Source organism: Hakea prostrata, chromosome 4, assembly GCF_041222555.1.
Source record: "Hakea prostrata isolate BN-2017 chromosome 4, UWA_Hpros_2, whole genome shotgun sequence".
Classification (NCBI taxonomy): Eukaryota; Viridiplantae; Streptophyta; class Magnoliopsida; order Proteales; family Proteaceae; genus Hakea; species Hakea prostrata.
Window position 1 is genome coordinate 15,659,068 of NC_142603.1, and position 21,935 is coordinate 15,681,002.

The following is a 21,935-nucleotide window of genomic DNA, read 5'->3' on the forward strand; positions in this document are numbered from 1 at the left end:
ATCATGAAATTTTGAAATCAGCGTATTTGCTTGCTTGTACAGCATTAGATGAGACAACCCCATGGGACTGGAAGAATGTAATGTGTAATGTACCAAAATAGTTGTATTTTATTGTTTCGTATCAACAAAAAAAAAAAAAAACACTGGGTCATTGACTTGCACTCTTGTACCACTGAATTTCGCTTTTCATCATTTTTTTATAATGGAAATCACTTTTCACCATTTTTTTAAAGAGGCCAACTCCACTAGAGTTGGAGAAGAGCGAAGAGAGATGGGAGGTCCACTTTGAAGCATTGACCCTTTTCTGATCTTTCTGTTTAATTAATAATGGAGCATTGACTCCAAGACGAGGAAAATAGTACTTGTTAAAATACAGAATTCATCCAAAAAAAAATTATTGTCTGTGGAAAAAGAATGTATAATGATTCTTCCTAAGAAGAAAAACTGAAGGAAGGTGAGAATTTAGTATGATTCTGGCAGACTCAGCTGGAGTATTGTGTTTTCCCCGCACTCTTTAAAATGATCTGTTGTCCTCTCCATGCCATCTCCTCTGTTTGGGAAAGCAAGACTTCTTTTTTCCTAACATGCAGTGTTTTGGGTTGTAGCTTTACAAATGTTGAATGGTTTTATCACCAAAAGGGTTGGTAATTATTAACCTCTTTTGATGAAGAGCTCATAGATTCAGTAGATTCATATTCTTTGCAAGCTTGATTACTCATTATGAAAAGAAAAAGAGAGAAAGAGAAGAAGAAATTGGAATTTAGGAGAAATTTTAGGAATTCATTATATGTAATTTCTAATATGAATTTTTACATTGACCATTGGATATTCTAAAGCTACATGTCACAATCATAATGGTTAATTGCAGAGAATTGGACTTATAGAGGATGTGAATCCCCATTCTACTCTTCTGAATGTGTATATAACAATCCCCAACCCTTTAATATGAAGCTACCAAGTCCAAAAAACCAAAAATGCTAAATAGTTTCCCAATGGTTTGGTTTATATTTTTTTCATCCCAAACATATCCAGATTTTATTTTCTGTACTTCTAGTTGTGCCTATACTTTTGGAAGGTGTACGCCCAATAGATGCGATTCAATCATTTGTTAAATTGAAGGTGTACTAGAAGCCCTAGGTGTACTTCAATCATTTGTGCCTATACTTTTTGGAAGGTTAGTCCTTTTGATTTTTATTTTTTTTGGGGGGGGGGGGGTTAATTTTTGGAACGTATACTTGAAGCCCAACAGATGTGATTCAATCATTTGTTGAATTGAAGGGCTTAAAGAGTTCCAAAGTGTGTTCCATTTTTCTTTATGTTCAGGGGTGATTTATATACTGTAGAACTACACTGCCAGAACTTATTTTGGTCTCCTTTGCCCCTTGATTGGATCAAATTGAAGTGTAATGCAAGTGTCCTATCAAAGTCTAACAAAGGGGGACTTGGTTTTGTCTTTCAGAATCACCAAGGTAATGTTCTTCGTCTGGTCTCTGTGCCTACTGATTTCAACTATTCTAATCGAGAAGCTCTGGTTGTGATTTACATTGTTTGGAGGGGCTCTGTCAATAACATATGAAACAATGACTTGTTTCAGCTCAATGGTATTTGGAGTTAGTTATTAGACCCAGGATGATGTTATCTTTTACTTAGTTTCATGTTATGTTCATATGTTACAAGTAAAATAGCTTTAAGCTCACTTCTTTAGGAAGGAAAACTAAACATCGAACTCACTTATAGTTCTGATGTACAAAATATGCATACATATTTAGTAACGGCATCAAAACAGCTTCTCAGCAAAAATTACTGAGTAATACTATGTAAAACCCCACCACAGACTCTTCTTTAGTGAAATCCTTCGGCATCGAGTTTGCCCTTTTTATTAAGGGCATCTACTTTCCCTGCAAATGTCCTCCACCATCCATGTAGTGAGATCACTTCACCCGATCTTCCCACTTCTCATGCATTCTTTGTTTTCTCTTCCATCAGTTGATTTTAATGTATGAGAATAGAAATCTGTTATAGTAGAGGTAAAGGAGAGTGGGAGGATGTTGAGGAGAATTCTTTTATGACAATTTGAAGCGACCATGGAGATGCAAATTAGAACAAAACCCAAAAAAGCTAGCAACTTCTTCCACACCACTTAAAAGGGCATATATAATTGGATTCCAGGCTTGAAGCAAAAACTGGATCAACAACATTAATACTGTCTGTAACTCAAGGGAATAAGCCCTTACAAATAGACTTCAGACATTAAAGCCAACCAAGAAGAAAGATATAATAATCATTCTTTGTTTTTCTCCCCCCACAGATGTGTTTCAAACTTTGAAAATCCCACCTCAGAATCCAAACTTCTCACTTCTGGAATCAAAATCAAGCCATCAATGTAAGAAATGATCCTCTAGTCATCATATGTTCACCATCAACTGGCTACTTTCTTATGTTTGCATATAAGGAACAGAAAACAGCCACCAACACCACCAGGAAAGAAGGGGGAAAAAAACAGAGAAGCGAAAACCCAACAGCATTGAACAACCACAAAGGTCAATATCCATTACTAACCCAGTAGATCAAAGTGGTGAATTTAATCTGAAAGTGAATTCTACATTCTAGCTCATAAAAAATGGATATAGCACTACTTCATGTCAACCAATCTAAGGGGAAGAGGGGGGGGGGGGGGGGGGGAGGGGGGGGAATGATAATCAAGACGAAAGTGATGAAGAAGAGGAAGAAGTGGAGAGCTTTAGGCATTCATTTTGGCACCTCCGAAGGCAAATATCGTTCCAATTGGGCACTTGGTGTTGGTTAACACAGACAGTGCGAGCGCAAGCATCTGTGCAGGCATCAAGCTCAGACACACCACAAACAGTAACACAGGTATCTGGAGTTGGGTCTTTGGAGAAAGCACCCACCTTCTTCAGCATTCTCTTTGATGTGCACACCCTTTCACATACAAATATATCATCGGAGCTCTTCTCCCTCCCTCTTGCAATTTTCAGCCTCTGCTCCTCGTCACGCCTTCTCTTCATCCTCAACCCTTGCCCTGCAATTACAGCCGGTATTGCAGCCCCTAATAGACCCCATAATAGCTCCACCATCACGAACTCTCCCAAAGCACTGCTCTAGCTGCTGCCTGCTTCACCTGTATATCCGATCCCCAACAATTCGAAGTCAAATAAATAGAAGAATGAACCCTAGACTTCGAAAACATTAAAACAAAAACCAAAAACCTCCTCGGAAGATAAACAATTAAGGTCCTATTTGATCAAAAAAACTCTTGAATGTCATCGAACCACTAAAACCCTAGATTTTAATGCGGGGGAAATTCCTTAATCCATCTAAAACTAATCATAGAGCTAATCAAAGGTTGCAAATGCCTTCATCTATGTGAGCAGACGGAGGATAATCTAACCCCAAATTCAATTCACATAGACATTATAGCAGAAGATCGTGAACCCCTAGAATCCACGGCTTGGGTAACCAAAAACACAATTGCTCTTACGATAGGACTGAGTAGAAGTGAAGAACAGACAAACCTTCTTTCTCCGAGGAATTGATGAATCATTCAATATCTATTTCCACTTTCATTTCCTCATTCCCTGCCTTCCAGTCTCCTTTGGTTCATTTGACTTCAGCTCTTATGGTGTTCCCATCTTGGGATTTTCACGAAAAAGAAAGAAAAAAAAAAACAGATTAATTTGCTTTGATCTTTAAAAAGAAAATTGAAAAAAAAAATTGTGTAAATTCTTTCCATAGTATATGCCATTAGTAAATTGGTCATATAAATCAATCACCATTTCATGAGTTTATTTTTCCCCTAATAAAAAGAATTTTATTGATATTCAGTTAAGTTGACAAGGCCTGAACTAGGTGATCAATTATAGTATTGGCCTCCCTATAAAATAAATAAAGGGGGAAAAAAATACTAAAAGTAGAATTTGAAACCAAAACTTTGATGTTTGAGATAAGGTTGGATGCTGATTAAAATTTCTGTGTTTCCGTGAGGTAGATCTAGGAGTATGGAATCTACAAATTACATACACCCTTAATTGATGAAAATTATGAACATTTTTATTGGAAAATATGACTTTAATCAATAGAAATTTTGTTAATATTTAGTGCTTGTTTTTATGAATGAGTTTTACTCATGACTCATTTATTGATAAACAATAAGATTCATTGTGAGCAATTTTTTTCTTTTGATATTTGAGGTTCATTCGGGCCAGCTTGCGCGCACCTTGATTGCATCATCAAAGAGGAGCTTTGTCGTCTACAAAGGTTGAACCCATGACCTCTCGCACGGGAAGTGGATCTGACCACCGAATCAGATTCATGTTTCCAATTCCAAAGTTCGGAAGTAAGCACCTCTAAGCCACGGTTTAAAGTATCGGAATCATGATTTCATAGTTTCCAATTCCATAAAGTATTGTATCGCTCTAGCTAATGTACTTTACTGTAATTCAATGGAGCCACATGTATCGGATTGGCAAATAGCCCTCTCCGCGTATGGTATCGGGGATACTTAAACCTGCCAGCCCATTGGATTGGAAGCTCTCTCCCAATCGACATAAGTCTCGACGTCGGCTGAAATTGGACACCTAAATTGATACCAACACCTCAAACAATGTTTCAATGTGATGCTCAAATGGTAAAAGTTGGTTGTTGAAGTCATATAATCTTTTATTTATTGGATATGAGGTTTATCCAAGCCAGCTTACAAACATTTTGATTACATCTTCGAGATAGATTTTATATATAATTTTAATTGAAGGTTTTGACTCTGGCTCTAATGAGAGTTGAGCCTAAAGGTGTCAATTGCGTATCAAAACCATTTAACCCTACCGAACTACACCGTCTAAAACTGCATCATTCAAATTCAGTACGTATGTATCAAAACCGAATTTCTTCAATTTCGATTTCAGTTATTCATACCATCAATACATACCAAAACCGTACCAAATTGATACTATACCAAATTAAGGGATATAAATATAATATTATAATTAAAACACTTTACCTTTATCCTATCCCTAATTTCTTATTTTAGTTTTTTGTTTCGTTTTTCACTCTTCTTTTTAGATTTACTTACTTTGTTTCTATTAATTAGATTTACTTGTTTTGTTTTTGTTACTATCAGATTCTATCAATTGTTTGAACGCAATTTTATTAAGATCATTAATGAACTAATAACAAAAGTGACATGGGTTCGTTCGTATCAAAATTGTATTGCACTAGATACAATGTTTAAATTGTTTTCTCGCACCGATTTAATACTGAGACCGTACTGAATTGTTTTTGTAAATACCGAAACTGAACTATACCGTATAAGTTTGGTATAGTAGGGTTCTCGTTTTTTGTATTCAAATTGGCACCGTACCGAACTACTGAAACCGTAGACCCTTAGTTGAGCCATTGGTGTCTAGCCAACTCAGCCAACCCTTGAGAGGCTTATTAGGCAATAAGAAATGGGCATCGCCTGGAACCTTCTCCGCTTCTTGGCTCTTTGTATCTGAGCCGAGACATGACAGGATCAAAGCTCGATAAAAGCAAGTGTTCCATGAATCATGAAAGCTGAAGCAAATCAAAATGTGCTAATGAGAGCTGTCTTGAACTTCTGATTCCTTTTTGCATCGAATCGAACTTTATAGATTGTATCTACAATGGAAAAAGTTCGTGAAAAACCAGAGGGCTTTTTGTAAGACGCAACGGAACTGACGTGTTCGTTAACAGCTTCTTCAGTTTTCAACTCCATATCTGTTCTGGTGACTTCTTCTTCCTATTGCATCTTCTCTGTAAACCCTACTGTTCTTTTTTAGTTCTTTACTGTGTCCATCGTTGTTTTCACTGCTTTTGGTTTTCATTGAAGAAGAAAGATACTAAAGCAGTAGAGCTTTGCATGGTAAAACAGAGACTGTAAGATTGTAATGTAGACAGGATTTCTTGTGTTGAATGTTTTGTCCGGTTTGAAGTTCTGTAAAAGCCACATTTCGTCAAGCGGGGCTGTTGTTAGTACTTAGTAGTATCTTTTCGTTCCAAGAGCAAAGATGACAATACGGTCTAGTTGTTTTTGCTTGTGCCAAAATTTTCCACTGGGACTGCAAGTCTGAGGGTTACTGCAATTAACTTGATCGATTACATGCAAAGAGAACATTGTTTCATACTTTTATATGTCCATGCTTTTAGAAACAAGTATCCCACCACCACCTTCAGTATTTAATCGATGAAAAGGAGAAAATTTAGAATTATTGTCCTGTTAATACAGTTTCTGCCGCTTTCTGAGGCAGCCATCTGTGGAGATTGTGTACTTACGGACTTAGGATCCCTGAGGATGAAATGCACCTCGAATGCCAGGTTAGTTAAAGTTAAATGGTAATGGGCAATGATGATAAGTATCTGTTCCTCCCGTGTATACCAGATTAACTCACACAAATGGTTGTTTAGAATGAGGGGATTATGTACTTTTATTTTTTTCGTTTTGTATACCCTTTGACAGAGCACTTGCAGTCTCTTAGCCATCCTATATCTTAAAAAAGGGGTGAACATGGTGCCAGAGGCTTCTGCACTAGAAGAGTCCCGGGGGGGAGCTTCCCAACAGTTCTTGCTTGGAAGCTGTTTCATTTTTTAGCTGTCCTACATCTATGGTTACAAATTGTTTCTCCTAAGAATTAACCTGCTTCTTCAAACAAAATGTTATACTTGCTTCAGTTACCTAAATAGTGATGATTTTGAACAAAAAAAACTCATTTGGAGCCTATTATCTAGAAGTTGTATAATTGCCACCTGTAATGAATTGCTTTGAATTTCATTTACATGCTCTAATGGCTGTGATAAGATCTTGCCTTTTCATATGTGAAAAAAAACCGACTTGGGCTCAAATGTGTTCATTTTTAGGTCTATCTTCTTCTTGTCACTTTTCTTGTTATCAGTTTGTGGTTCATTGTTACATGGATAGTCCCCTCATACATGCAGAATTATGGGAGTGGGAATACTTATCCCCAAGAAATACAAAAAAAGGGGCTTGTGGGGTGTTACCATAACTAAGAGTTAGTAGTTCGGATGGAGTGAGATAGTTATTACGATTTAACATATGTATCGGATATGTGGTTTGTGAACTAATTCTTATGTAAACCAATATTTATTAGTTGAAAGATAGGAGAGGAGGAAGAATGGAAATCCTTAAATTGGCTCTTGTTTTATCTTGCGAAGAGGATTGATAGCCTCCTAATTAAGCCATGGCTCCAGACGTCATCAGTAAAACCAATCCTATTGTTTCCTTTTTCATATGTTCTTTTAATCTTCACCTCACTTTTTGTCATTTCTATCATTTCTTTTTGGGATATTCATTTATGTAATCTCTAGTGTTAGAGTATCTAGCATGGTCTCACCATCAGATTCCTGCATCACTCCTGTTTTTCATGTATCGCTCAATAAGGCAATAAGCAGTGATCAGTACATCCAGGAAGAGTTCAATAGAATGCTTCAACCTCATACTTGAGCAACCTTTGATCAATGGAGGCAGCAAAGCATCCATTACCAACAATAAGGCGGAAATAATTGTATCTGCACAGTCCCTTCATGCATTCATAGTTATGGGGATTGGGTGTAGACCGTAGTTAATCCAAGAGGATGTAAAAATGGGCTAGTGGGGGTCTCTCTAATTGACAGTTAGTAGTTGGTATAAATTGAGGTAATTATCAGGAGTTATTGTATGTATTGGATACTTGGGTTATGAAGTTATTGTTAGTAAGCCCCTATTTGTTAGATGAAAAATTGAAGGAGAGGAATGATGAAAAACCCTAAATTTTCTCAACTGACTGAGAAGAGGATTGGCGTCTCCTGATTACACTGAAATCTTGGGTGTCATCACAAAGCCAACCTTATTTTCTTTTGGTAAGTCACATTCTATCAAAGAAGAATAAGAACCCAACATCAAAAGGCCCCTATGTGGCCCAGCAGCTAAACAGGCTTAGGTGATGTGGAGAGAACCTACCTGCAGGGGCAATCCCCTTGCCACACAGGAAAATATAATAAAAGATCCTACCCAAGACGCCTCCTAAAATAGGTAACACCCGCCATATTCTCTAGCATTTTATCCTCCAATCTCTCATTAAACTCCTTTGCTCCTAAAATAATGTTCCATTCCTGACATCCACATTTGCCCTGTAGTTGGTGGCTTTGTTGACCACCCTCCTAACATGAATAACTTTCACTCTTGAAAGTTGTTTCACAATGTTACCAAAGCATTTTGAATTTCAGTTGAGCTATTCTTCTTCTTTTCCTTAATTTTGTTTCGGATCTAGGGTTGCTTCAGATCTTTTGCTCTTTATTTTATTTCTTCCCTTGCTTTCTCTCTTCTCTTGTTATTTCTTCTTCAGTATTTTTATGCATGTGTAGTATTCATTGAATTTTCTACACACGGATTCTCATAGACTATGTTATTTCTTTGTGTTTGTTTACCCAGTGGATTACAGCTAGGTCTTTATGTACTCATTTTGCTTCCCTCTGTGGTCTGAATTGGAACTCTGTTGCTGATATTTGAGACCATAAGAGATTTGAGCAATCAATTTCGTTGCTGAGATCTGAGACCTTGGTGGATTTGAGCAACTGATTACACAGAAGAAGATGTGTGAACTGTTTTAGCAATTTGTTTTTCTTCTCTATTTGGAAAAGGAAGGAACCATAGGATATTTAGAGGTTGGCAGATATTTCCCTGCTAGGGTGATGGATACCATATCGTTTAGGACCATAAATCAGGCAACTATTTTGAAGACATTGTTAGGAAATTAATATGGATTTATCCTTGTAGAGTGATCTATGTTGCCTCATCTTGGACAATGCCATTGTAGATTCAGCAAGCTTAGTTTCCTCCCTCCCCCATTGGCATCTTGGGACGGTTATGTGATATCCATCTCTATGGGTATTTGGCCTCTGTCACTGAAGGTGAGTGATTGGTTGGCCTCAAGCCATATTAATTTCTTGTTGAGGATGCAATAAGCCAATGCTAAGTGCTATGATTTAATAGGAGATCATTGTATGTGGGCTCTTATACCATTGGTTAGTCAAATCTTGGGTCTCCTGGCATTTATAACTCCTTTGGTGGTGTTGTACAATTTCCTGCACATTATTTGTTCATTATTTGATAAATTTCTATTATTTGTAATATGGAAGTAATGAATTCTAACATCTCTCTGTTCCTGAAATGATTCTTCTTTTGGTCTACAAACTCCTTTTCCAGATTAATCATATGAATCTTTTCCCCTGCCCTTCCGATGAATTATGGAACTCCTTTCCAATTTTTACAATCTTTTAGCCACCAAGTGTGCATGGTGGCTAATATATGTTTCTTTCTGGAGGATTGTTGATTTGATGAAAATTTGATTGTTTTCATTTTGGTTAGATCCCCCAATTAGCACATGAAAGTTTACCCACAGGATGTGATGAATTTGGCGCAGGCAGTCACTAAAGCACGTTTGTTGCCTATTCTGCAGTTCAGAGCTTGGAGCATTTAAAATGTCAGTCTTGCATACTATGAAGAATGAATGGTGAAACTGACACAGGAATACAAGCAAATATGTTAAAACTAAAACCAAGCTCAGAGAGGATAATGGCATATATTATCGGTGATACTAAATTTAAAATATCAACATCTGCTAAAAAGGATGTGCACTTCATACTGCTTACTCCTGATGGGCAGGGGTTTAAATATTAGTAGGCCACCTGTTGAGGATAAATTTTCAACTCAATTCTTCGTTTAATTGCACTTCTTTAGTCTTTTAGTTGGTTAGTATTTTATGTAAATTTTAATTATCCATTTCTGATATTGTCAATTAGTTAATGCTTATGGGGTTACTGAATGACATACTAAGTGACAAGCTTCCTATGCTCATGATTTTTTATTTTTCAAAGTTTGATGTTCCTAGATCTTTGGCATTTCTGTTTTCTCAGGCCTGATATTCAGGATTAAGTTTTTATTTTTTATTTTTTTGGGTGAATAGGTATTCAGGATTAAGTTAATACCCATTACTATGCAGATAGTTTGGTCTTCTTTTTCTACTAGTTTGTCATCCATTTTTTTAACAATAAAATACATGAAATACTGTAAGTTCAAAAATTAATCTCTCACATTTCAACCATGTACTATTTATGTCATTTCCAGATTTATGCACAGATTAACTCTGCTTGGAAGTAGTGGACCTCCATATTAGATCATACAAACTACTTCATCAGACAATGAAAAGTAAAAGCCTAGTTGGTGTGAGAGATATTGTTAGCAGAATTAGTCAAGAGGAATTGAGGCTTAATCAGTTGAGAGGGGATCTCATGTTCGGTGATGTGATTTGGGTCAAAGTCAATGGTTGTACCTGGTGGCCTGGACAGGTTGGTAAATATTTCTTTGCAAGTTTGATGAGATCTTTCTGGTGTGTGGCTTCTAATGGTGTCTGCTGGTGCTCTGATGATTTCTTCTCCGAACCCCACACCCCCCGGGGCATGCATCACTGCATTTGATAGGTTGTTGACGAGAACAATGTGAGTGATAGTCTTAAACCCCAAAATAAAGTAGCGGGTGAAGTTCTTGTTCGACTGTATGGAAGCTATCAATAGTCAGTAGTCTCTTCCTTGCTTGTTTTACGCCTTTGCTAGCTAGTACATCTAATGGCTGAATAACTCTTGTATCTTTCCTGAAGCTTGTATGTGGACTCTACAAAAAGCAGAGCTGGGTTTGAGAATGTGAGTGTTAGAAGAACTTGTCTTCAGTTTGTTTTTACCCTCAAAACACCTTTTATGTAGCTGCTTATGATTTTCATTCATTTTTTTCACATCGTCGTGCTGTAATCTATCGCTCTGAATTCTATTCAGATTCTGAAGGGAAATAATGGTAGCTATAGTGAAACATTTGGGAAAGCCTTGGAGCAGGTACTGTTTGTTCCTCATTAGGGAAGTTTCTTGCCTTTATTTTTTGTGTTCTTGACTAATAATTTTGTCCTGTTGTGTTTGTATGAGTGTAGGAACTTTGTGGCATCAAATCTGCTGAAGAATTAAAGGGAGGTTCCAAGCCTAGAGGTTTGCCTATCCTTTTTGTACTGTTTATGTTCAACTTTCTCTATCCGGTTCTTTCTTAAACACTGTTCAACTTCATAGATGTTCCCTCCACCCCAGGGAAAAAAAATAAAGATCTAAATACATAAACTGCTTTTATTCTTAGGATTTTTGTGTGCGGCTATGCGGTTTGCAACCGCGCAGCCATGAGCTGGTGACATGTCAAATGACTCAAACCACAATTGATCCAACAGTGTGATTACTATTTGTTTATTTTTTAATGTAAAACTTGTTGTAATTTACAACTGGAAGTCACTGTTTGATATCAAATTCATTAAATAAGGGCAAATTTTGGTAAAGCTTGGGACAAGTCTGAGAATGATGATGGAATGGATGTAAAGCTTGAACCCTTTCTCCAAGTAGTGTTGATGAAGATGATCCTAGGAAAAGAGTCAAGTTTCGCTTAGTTAGGGAAAGAGGAGAAGACAAGAAAAATCTTCTTAAGCTGGTAGAGCTGATGGAAGGAGTGGATGCTTTTTCTTCAACATCAGATCCAACCATTGACAATCAGTCAGTCCCCTCCCTCCTGTTCGGAAACCACTTTTTATCCTTTCATATTGGGATTTTCAAGAAATATGATCTTTTTCAGTGGCAATGTCCAAGATTCGTGGCTTGATGGCTATGGCTGTCATTTTGGAGAAAGAGCACAATCTGAACCAACCATATCACTTTCTTGTTTATTTCAAGCCAACCCTCTGATCTGCTTCCTATTCTTTTTCTGGCTATCTGTTTTTTCTGTGCCGTCAGCTGTGGGATTACCTGAGTGGCAGCCCACCCTACCATGATGGGGTTTTGGTTAAATGGGGTGCCTTAATTCAAAAAACTGAAGAAAAATGTGAGCTTTGCATGGAAAGGGAATTTAACTAGGGCTTTGGATGAGTCATATTCAGGTGGTCATGAAAATATTTTTGATCAAGAATTTCCAGATCAGAGAGGGCTTATGGAAATTCTGTGTTGGCAAATTGAAGAAACTGAAGGTTCCTCTGAATTACTTGTGACGATGAGGAAGAGCAAGTCTACATGGAGAGAAAAGCTAGGGCCATCTGAGACGGAAATGAACAATGTCAACGGCTGTAGCAAAAGCCAATGAAGATAGCAAGGGTGGCCGGTGATGGGGAAAACATCATGAGATACTTCTGGATTTGGTTTTAACCCAAATTCGCCTTCTTTTGTGAATTTGATATCAACCAAGGTCTTTCAGTTGTAAATTACATTAAGTTTTATACTCAAAAGTAATAAATATTAATCACACCGTTGAATCAACAGTGGTTGTGTTTCACAGCTTATGGCTGTAAGGCCACAAACTGCGCAGCCACAAATAAAAATCCTTAGAATAGAAGCAGTATTTAAATCTTTATTTTTTCCCCCTAGAATGGAGGGAACATCTATGAAGTCAACCATTTACCTGGGTGATGTTTTGGCTGGTACCACACTGAGATTTGCTTCCTCAAATAGATGAGATGTGACATTGTAGCTCAAAATGTCCCCCCCCCCTTCTGTCTCTCTCTCTTTTCATAGGAAAACCTCCTGGGCTCGAAGCTTCGAAAGTTGAGAAATTAAAGCTCCATGGAACAAGAACTCAGGAAGCAGATGTGCCAAGTGTTGTCAGTGCACGCCACTCTTCTTTCTCTATTTTTGCATCCTTTTTTTATTTATTTATTTCATTCCTTATTCTGAAAACATATTTCTCAAACTTCTTTATTTGCAAAATTGGGACTTTTATCAAAACAATAAAATAAACTTGTATAAGACAGTGGGCACCTCTGGGAAGTTATTGGTGTCAGAGCCCATGTAAAAAGAGGATGGTCTTTCCAAGAATTTCAGGACGGAACTCTATAAATATGTTATAGAGTTTTTTACTTGTCGCCCACTTAGGTGGGGGTGAACCTCTTGACTGCTCACGTAAGTGGGAAAAATTACTGGTTGCCCGCTTTTCACAAAAGCTAAAATTACCCATTACCCACAGTTAGTTTTAAACCTATTTTTTGTTAAGTTTGCATCCGAAATGATGGATTTGCCCATGTGTGGTAAAATGACTTTAATGCCCCTTTCCTCTCACTCACGGTCTCCATCTCCATCTATGACACTCTCACCTCCAATGCAGCCGACATCCAACAACTTCTCTGCAACTCCCCTTCTCCAACTCCGACAACCACAATGCTCCGTCACCGCTGCAACAGTTCTCTTCCCGATCAAACCTACCTTGTTGTTCACCTTCACCCTGAACATTCCGTTGTTACATTCGATCCCAATTTGGTGTTTCGATCCAGAGATCTGAGTGTGGTCACAAAACTGCTGTGCCAAAAGACATGTTCGATTGTAATGCGGGCTCGGCGAATGGAGAGATTTTGGTAGCTCTGGTTATCCACGCAGGAGCATCGTTTCTGAGATCTCCAAGGAAGAATTCAATGTGGGTGTCGCAAATGATGGCAATGTAGAATGATGAATCGGGCTCAGCCAAGTTTTGGATAAAATTAGCGTTACTGAAATCACAATAGAGCTTGACTCAGTGGTGATGGTGGGTTAGAGAGATGGATTTTGAACTAGGTCGATTTCGGAAGAAAGAGAAGGTTGATGGTCAAAGAGAAAGAGTAATTGAGAACAAATATGTGGCTTGGATGGTCAAAGAAGAAGAGGATTTTGGACCAGGTTAAGGTCAGTAAGGGTGGGTTGTTTCAGAGGGGAATCTGGTAAATGCAGGTGACCATGTGGTTTTTGGGTGTCGCGACTTTTGTCACTCAACAGTTTAGGGCTGCCGAAGCAGGAAGGGATCATGGTTTTGCTTCCTCTCTCAGGTTCCCAAATGAATCAAAACTGAATTACAGAAGCAAAAAAGAGACTTGCAGAGCTTCTGGCTTCTGGTTTCCATGGTTGGTTCAGGCGAACCTAGTACGAGAGAGATTTGTGATCTCTAGTTCTTTTTTATTTCCAATTTGAAAGGTTAAATATGGGAGATTTTGGAAAAGGGTCTGTGGGGATTTGGTTGGTTGTCAGAGACGGAGACTGATGTTGGAGGAGAATAGTTGCAGCAGTGAGGGAGTTTGTGATTGTCGGAGTCTAAGAAGGAGAGTTGCAGAGGGAAGGGGCATATTAAAGTCATTTTACCACACATGGGCAAATCCATCATTTTCGGATGCAAATGAAAATAGGTTTAAGGTAACGGGTAATTTTAGCTTTTGTAAAAAGTGGGCAACCAGTAATTTTCCCACTTAAGTGGGCAGTCAAGAGTTTCACCCCCACTTGAGTGGGAAGTAAATGAACAATGTTTTATTCTCCCGAGTTATTCAAGCGTGTCACTCTAAACTCTGATAATCCTTATAGCAAATACATGTATGGACTTGCTATCAGGTACGGTTGTCTCCAAGAAGACAACATGATATCAAGATATCCACAGGGAGAGTGAAGGGTGGAGCAAGGGAGGAAGAATCTAAGAAAATTGGCTCTCCAAAACAAAAATTAGCTCAGAAGAATCTCCAACCAAAAAGTTCAAACTCTGTAAGCTCAATCTTTTTTGCTTGTGTTTTTCACAATGTTCTTCCCAATACCTTTCAACAAGTCTTGATGCTGTAATTTTGCGCTGGTTAATTCTCCTGTATTAAATACTAGTTAGTTGGGGAAACTATAATATATGGACTTGCTATTAGGCAAGGTCTTCACATGGCTTTCTGTAAGTTATGCCTTGAACACTTACATTGCTTATGTAAATGATATTATATTACTCGCAACCAGGTGAGGGTTTCTCCAAGAAGACAACCAGATACCATTAAAACACCTGGAAAAGCGAAGAGTGGAAAACTCACTTCGAGAAATGATAGGAAGGAAGCTTCAAAAAGTGACAACCTAAAGCAAGATATAAAGAAGATACTGAAATTTAACAGCCAAAACTTTGTTAGTGCCCATTCTTTTGTTTTTCCTAATTGTGTCCTTCATGTTGTGCTTTCTCCCATTCTTTTGTTTTTCCTATATGTGTCCTTCATGTTGTGCTTTCTCCCCTGTGGACTCTAGCTCGTGCTGAAGCCTTTGGCACCATTGTTCGCCCATTTTTTTTTTTTTTTCAATGTTATGCTTTCTCCATTGGCTTCCCGGAATTGCTAGAAATTCTAATGATGAAGCTTCCGTAACATAATTATATATTTTTGGTGGGGTAAAATATTGATATTTGTTATGAAGCAATAAATATGGACTTGCTATCAGGCTAGAGGTTCTCCAAGAAGTCAACAGGACAGCAGTAGAACACAGAAAAGAGTTAGGAGCGGAGAACTCGTGTCCCGAAAAGTAGGGAAGGGAGCTTCAGAAAATGATATCCCAGAGCAACATCTAGTTCTAAAGAAGCAGAGACCAAGTAGTCCAGACTGTGTAAGCTCACATCTTTTTCTCTTTTTTTTGGTTCTTCTTCCTCTTGATTTCATTTATATTATTGCTTTTTTTGGAACCATCCTTCAGTGGTTTTCCAATAAATTGATCTATGAACTGTAATATTTAGGTGTTGGAAAAATCAGAAAAGTCTCAGGATTTTAGTGAACGAAGAACTAAAGTAAAGCTGAGTCTTGGTCTCATGGCCCCTTGTGGATCCCCATTCCACAGAAACGGACTGGCATTGCCTAGTAACTTACTGGCTACTCCATGATTTTCTCTCCTTTTTCAATGCTATTGGTGCTCTATACCCTCTATGGTCTTATGCTCGATGTTTGATGCGTATTTCTTTGGACTGCTTGAATGGCATGTGGAACTGGCTTGTGCTAGAGGTGAGCTATGTAATATAAAGTCTTTAGTTCGTTGGGAACCTGCTTTGGTTGATGACTAACTTCTTCATATTTGTCTGATCTGAAGGAGGAAGATTGACACAGTCCAAGTAGATTGGCAGCCTGGTTTGACTGTTTAACCATTTCTTGTTTTGACCCTTTACTTCTCAACCACAGGATTTATGTTTGGTGGGGATTGTTTGAACCTGTAGAGTTTTTTGGAAGCACCAAAGATCAATTAGATGTGTATATGGAGGGAATTTTCTGGCTAGACATGAATTTTTATTTTCTGAAGGCGTTAGGACATAGTTTCTTCTGATTTTCTGTATAAGTGCACTGATAGCCAAATCTTTTGGGGTAATGATAATGATCTATATATATATATATATATATATATATATATATATATATATATATATATATATATAATATATATATATATATATATATATATATATATATATATATATTAGATAGAGGAGGTGAGAAATATGTCATATATATGATTTGGTAATTAATTAGTTTTTAGATTTATATATAAAATTACTAATAGATCTTATAATACTTAGCATATAATTCAAGCAGGTTCAAACATTTGGTAAAACTTATCATAATTTAGGGTGAGCCAGTTTTCAACTAGATAAATCCATTTTAAGTCATGCTCATGGATGCCATTACTCTATTAGTTATAAGGTTGTTGGATATAACATAATGACAAATAATATTTTGGGTTATAATGTGATGATAAATTAAATATTGAAAAAAAAAACAAAGTAAACAAAAACAAACGTCTTAATTGTGATGTTTGAAAATGTTAATAATGTGAGCCCTTTTAAGAGTATTTCATTTCACTTTTTCCTAGTGAGTTAGAACTATTTGTTTAATTGTACATTATGCATGATTGAGAATAATAAATAATCATATAGAATTTGCATGAATAATCTAGAATGGTTGTGGCTATTGTCATTTTCTCTAATTATGTTTTCTTGTTATCTTTTTTCTTAAAGAAATATTTTGAAATACTGGAGGCAATTGAAATACTACAAACGTATAAAAATAAAAATTCAGGTGAAATTTCTTATTCTAATTTCATAATCATATGAATTAAATTAGAGTGTTTATTTTTCATGAGTGAATGATTATCCAAATCTTTCAATTACGACATTTTATATATTTCAATATACATATTAGCTGGTTTTTGATATTTTTCTTTTTATTATGAATTACAATTTGAAAGTATTATTATATTAAAATTAATTATAATTTTGCAATTGTTATGGAATAATGAATACTATAGTATTAGGTAAATTTGATAAAATGATTTCAATAAATTTAGTCTATTTTCTAATGATTGTTACTATTTCTAGTTTTGGTTGAAAATTCTATTGATATGTGCAAAGTAAAGTTATTTTGTGTTCTATAAGTGAAGAGGGAGGGAATAACTAATTTCTTAAATTAAACATAAAATCAAGAAATGCAAAAAACATCGAGAAACATTTGTAAGGCTACAAAAACTAATTAACATAGAAAGAAAGTGATTGTCATGTAATTATGCATTATTAAAACTGGCGTTGCAATTAATATTGATTATTATTATACAAAATTACAATTTTGGGTATTATTTATTATTGTGTGCAAATTAAACGATAAGGACTTTAAAGTAAATAAAAATGTAGTAATTTCTCTTAAGTTTATGTTTTATAATAATAATATGATAATGAGTTGAGATTTTAGGCAATGTAAAATATATTTTAAAAAGGAAAAGAAAATATCTATATAACTATATCTGTATGTGCTAGGAAGTTGCATAGTATTGACTCATTCTTGGTCTTGACAAAAACAATTCCTATCTTGAAACATATACAAAGAAACAGTGAATAGAAGCACCAAAGATTCCATTAGTTTAATGTTGGTTGGAATAAAAAAAATGTTCTGTAAGTAGCTTGGTCCGTTTAAGCAAGGTTCCGGTATCGAAACCTTGTGGATGCAAAAAGTCCCCGCTGGGAGACTTACCCACCACAGCTAGGTGTGCGACCCGGGTCGAACATCGGATTAGTCAGGGCAAAGCCTTGGAAACCGGGGTTGGCAACAAAAACAAAAAAAACTGTTCTTTAATTCTGTGACCACCATCATCACTTGTAGGCCATATGGGATTTTTATTTGTGGCAGGCTTGCTGCCAGCAGCCGACGATCAAGATTCGACCAAGTCATCAAATTTATGTTTAACGGTTCAGATTGAAACTCTAAGGTGTCATGAAAATATAATTTTGTAAGAAGAGATGAGTCACAATTTTGTACGCAACGTTGTTCTTGAACTCCTTCAAGATCAAAAGCTTCCCTTAACTTTGTCAAAGTACATAAAGGACTATTCAGTGATCTTCCCTCGCTCCCTTAACTTTGTCAAAGTACATAAAGGACTATTCAGTGTTCTTCCCTCTCTTTGAGACATCGACCACACATTTAGTTGAAAGGGTATCATCGTCTATTGACTTGATCTTTTGTCCAATGAAGAGGATAGTTCCTCAATAACAGTCTTCTATTGTTGTAATTTTCATATTTAAAACTTCTTCCCTTTCTCTTGACTTTTACCTCTTATTTCATGACTTAAGATTGGGAATTGATGAAAGAGAAAAAGAGAAGTTAAGGTTGCCGGATGATTTCAGTTGCTGCCCGGTATTCGAGTAAAGCTTCATCAAAAGTTATTGTTTGCTACCAAAGAATGTTGATTTCTGAATAATCGAACTCAAGACATCTAATCTCTGGCAAGGGCGAAACGAGGGAAGGGATTCGGGTGGCTGTAGGGTTTATTTTGTAAATTTACTAACTTTAAAAAACCTTGAATGTATAAATAAAAAATATATTTACAATTAAACCCTTAGCTTCTGATCCCACGCGGTTTGGATTGCTTTGCATACATGGCAAAATCCTCACTGTCGTCTGCTGCCGCAAATTAAAATCCCTTTCTGGAGGATCTCGATTGTCTAAGATAGAATCGTGGTTATTAAAATCAATCTAGATACTTTAAGGAAATAAAGTATTTTTATTTAGATTACGTGAGTAACAGAGAACTCGAATGGCGATGGAAGCAATCGTGGCTTCTCTCTCACCAAATTAGAAATCTCTAGAGATAATTTGATAGATAATGTTCGATAATTCTCCATTGCCAAATGCCTTTAAATAGGGACAAATGAAATAAGTCAATTTAACCATGAGTAGCCATTCAAATTAAAAAAAAGAATATTGGAAGAATGGATTTTTCTTTTTTAAAATATCAAAATGGAATTGGGTTCAATTTGCAAATGCTTTCTACTACATTCTAAAAACCAGAATTGAGTGAAAATCAAAGCGGATGCTGAAGAATAAATTAAACAATTAAGAGTGTGAAACCTTTACTTGTTCCTCTTTCTGATCTTGAAAGGATCGAAATTCCTATAAGAAGCCAAGTTTTCGATCTTCCATTAATCTAGATAACTAAGTGAATGAAGAATATGGATGAATGGAGAAATGATTAATGAAAGTTGGTTACTAGAGGTATTTTTATCATATCACATGTATTAAATGACTTGAAGGCTATTTTGGTATTTTCAAGTTGAAATTTTGAATACACTTAACCGTGGTAATGGTGTCAGTCTGATCGGGATCAGATGTAATATATTACACTAAGGAAACCCAACATATAGAAAGAGAACTCGCTTCGAAGTTTTGGGAATCGCTTGTAACTACTTTTTCCCCGTTATTCATCATTTTTTCTATTTTCATGCACACCGTGAGAGAATCTCTGGCCCATGCCAATGGTTCTCAAGGCCCCAGTCCCCATTGAAGGGGCAGCGAAGATCCTCGAAACTCTTGGGCAGGATTATTTAAGGGTAATTTTCATCTTGGACCCCCGAGGTTTGGTCTATGTCACTTTTAGTCCAAAAAAATTGAAACTTTGCATCTGCCTCCTTGTAGTATAGAAGAAGTTAATTTAAGGACAAATTATCACTTTTATGACGAATTTGTCCTTTTTCATTTTATTTAATTTTTTTTTTACATTTGAAGGGTTTAAAGTTTATTAATTTACAAAATCAGACCCTCCTTCATTACCTAATTCCCAAATTCCTAAATCCTTGGTTCTACCGCTTTTAAATCTTTATTTTCCAAATCTTAGTTGAAGATTAGGAAATGAAAATTAATGGTGGAACGCAATCTCCAACTAGTTGAGAGAGGGGAACCAGAACATAGAAGAGTGTAACCAAGAGGATAGTTTGAAATCGACCGAGAAAAGCATCTACAACGAAAGCTCAAAATAGAGGAAGCATGTGAGACACCCTGTCCAGGTATTAACGTTCATTGCCGCCGTCACCTTCGACTCTTGAAGCAGTCCCGTGAGGTAAGTTATCTGGTTGGAACTAATTCCATTACAAGAAAACCTCCTTGCGATCTCAACTCCTAAGAAATCCAGAAAATAAATTTTCATTAATCGAAGATTCCTAATCACTCAATTGATCGAAGCGAAACAAAGAAAGAGAAAGGAAATGAAATTAATTAACACTTACCGATGATGAAAACGGCAGATCTCCATCGGCCTGTTTCAGATCTAATCGCCGATTGACCTCTGTAATCGACTGAACCTTTAACCGTTTCTGATAAATCAGAAGAATGATCCATTGCTGATGAACTGAGTTAAATCTGTTTCACCGAAGATAAAAAAACCTTATTAATCATTTTTCAATTGATCGAAACGAAACAAAGAAAGAGAAAGGAAATGAAATTAATTAACACTTACTGATGATGAAAACGTTAGACACCCATCGGCCTGTTTCGGATGCAATCGCCGGTTGACCTCTGTAATCGACTGAACCTTTAACCACTTCTGATGATGACAGAGAAGAACCAGAGATTTGGGAATCGGGTAATAGAGGAAGGTCTGATTTTGTAAATTAATAACTTTTAATCCCGTAAAATGTAAAAATAAAAAATTTAAATTAAGAAAAAAAAATAAGGGCAAATTCGTCCTAGAAGTAATAATTTATCCTTAAATTGACTTGTTCCATACTACAGGGGAGGCAGATGCAAAGTTTCAGGTTTTTTGGACTAAAAATGACATACACTAAACCTCTGGTAGAAATGTTCATGAGGGAGCCAGACCTTTACCATTTGTAGAACCAGGATACATCGATGGCGAGAAGGTGGTTCTGTGTTGAAACTCTTATGTGGAAAATGAGATTAACTGGTGGGAAGGTGCTTTGGTAGGGTATGTTATTGGCAAGAAACCTCCATTCTCGCTCATGCAGGACTTTGTTAATGCAAAATGGAAGCATGTGGGTCTTGTTTGTGTTTACGGCCTGACGAGTGGTGTATTTCTTTATGCTTTCAATGGTTCCTCCTTGGGGTTACAGATTCTGGAAGAAGGGCCATGGATGATCGGCTCTAAACCTTTAATCCTTCGCCCATGGAGCACTGAGATTTATTTGACCAAATGTGATGCTTCTGAATTACTGTTATGGGTGCATTTCCCTACACACAATCTTCACATGTGGGGTGATGAAGGGCTGGGATGCATGGCAAGTTTTCTTGGGAAACCAATTTGCGTAGATCATTGCACTTCTTCTCGTGACAGACTTTCTTTAACATATTTCAGTTGTTTCTTTGCGTCAACATGGACACTTCCACACTTGGTCTAACCAGAGTGTTGGGGATGCTCGTATCTCTGCTAAGCTCGACCATGTATTAATTACTGCTGATTGGCTTGAGATCTTTCCTAATGCTATGGTAACTTTTCAAAATCCAGGAACTTCTTATCATTCTCTGGCTGTGGTAGATCTTGGATGTTCAAGTTCTTGTTGGCATGGGAAGACCTTTCGCTTCTTTAACTATTGGTGTGAAAATCTAGATTTTCTTCCTCTAGTTTCTTCTTTATGGGATTGCAATGTTCGGGGATCCCTAATTTGTTCTCTTATGCATCGACTGAAGCTTGTCAAAACTCGTCTTAAATCTTGGAGCCGCAGATGCTACTCCTTAACTTGATTCTTGTGTTACTGTGGCATCGTCTACCGTCAACCACCTTCAAGACATAATTCAAGCTGAAGAAGGAACCTATGCAACATTTTCTGCTAC

General features: G+C 36.7%; 1 protein-coding gene and 1 pseudogene across 3 annotated transcripts; one reads left to right on the top strand and one right to left on the bottom strand.

Annotated features, from left to right (window-relative positions):
* Window positions 1–1,892: 1,892 nt before the first annotated feature.
* On the bottom strand, window positions 1,893–3,657 carry LOC149018142 (uncharacterized protein At5g64816 pseudogene; annotated as a pseudogene).
* A 1,808-nt stretch (window positions 3,658–5,465) lies between these two features.
* Window positions 5,466–16,227, top strand: LOC149018143 (uncharacterized). Of its 3 annotated transcripts, none has more exons than XM_089152465.1 (12): window positions 5,466–5,759; window positions 10,154–10,374; window positions 10,507–10,598; window positions 10,683–10,725; window positions 10,855–10,911; window positions 11,004–11,058; window positions 12,613–12,698; window positions 14,443–14,589; window positions 14,824–14,982; window positions 15,289–15,450; window positions 15,578–15,839; window positions 15,925–16,227. In XM_089152465.1, the coding sequence occupies exons 2-11, from the start codon at window positions 10,228–10,230 to the stop codon at window positions 15,719–15,721; spliced, it is 1,092 nt and encodes a 363-aa protein (XP_089008591.1). In that variant the 5' UTR covers window positions 5,466–5,759; window positions 10,154–10,227; the 3' UTR covers window positions 15,722–15,839; window positions 15,925–16,227. The 3 variants fall into 3 exon arrangements, with proteins under 3 accessions (XP_089008591.1, XP_089008593.1, XP_089008592.1); XM_089152466.1 differs by lacking the exon at window positions 5,466–5,759 and adding an exon at window positions 5,770–9,617; XM_089152467.1 differs by lacking the exon at window positions 14,824–14,982.
* Window positions 16,228–21,935: the final 5,708 nt, after the last annotated feature.

Bases quoted from the DNA above. Each gene is read 5' to 3' on its own strand.
- LOC149018143 (XM_089152465.1), top strand. From the start codon at position 10,228: ATGAAAAGTAAAAGCCTAGTTGGTGTGAGAGATATTGTTAGCAGAATT. The intron at 10,912-11,003 runs GTACTGTTTGTT...GTATGAGTGTAG, and splicing joins TTGGGAAAGCCTTGGAGCAG to GAACTTTGTGGCATCAAATC. The intron at 12,699-14,442 runs GTCAGTGCACGC...ACTTGCTATCAG, and splicing joins AAGCAGATGTGCCAAGTGTT to GTACGGTTGTCTCCAAGAAG.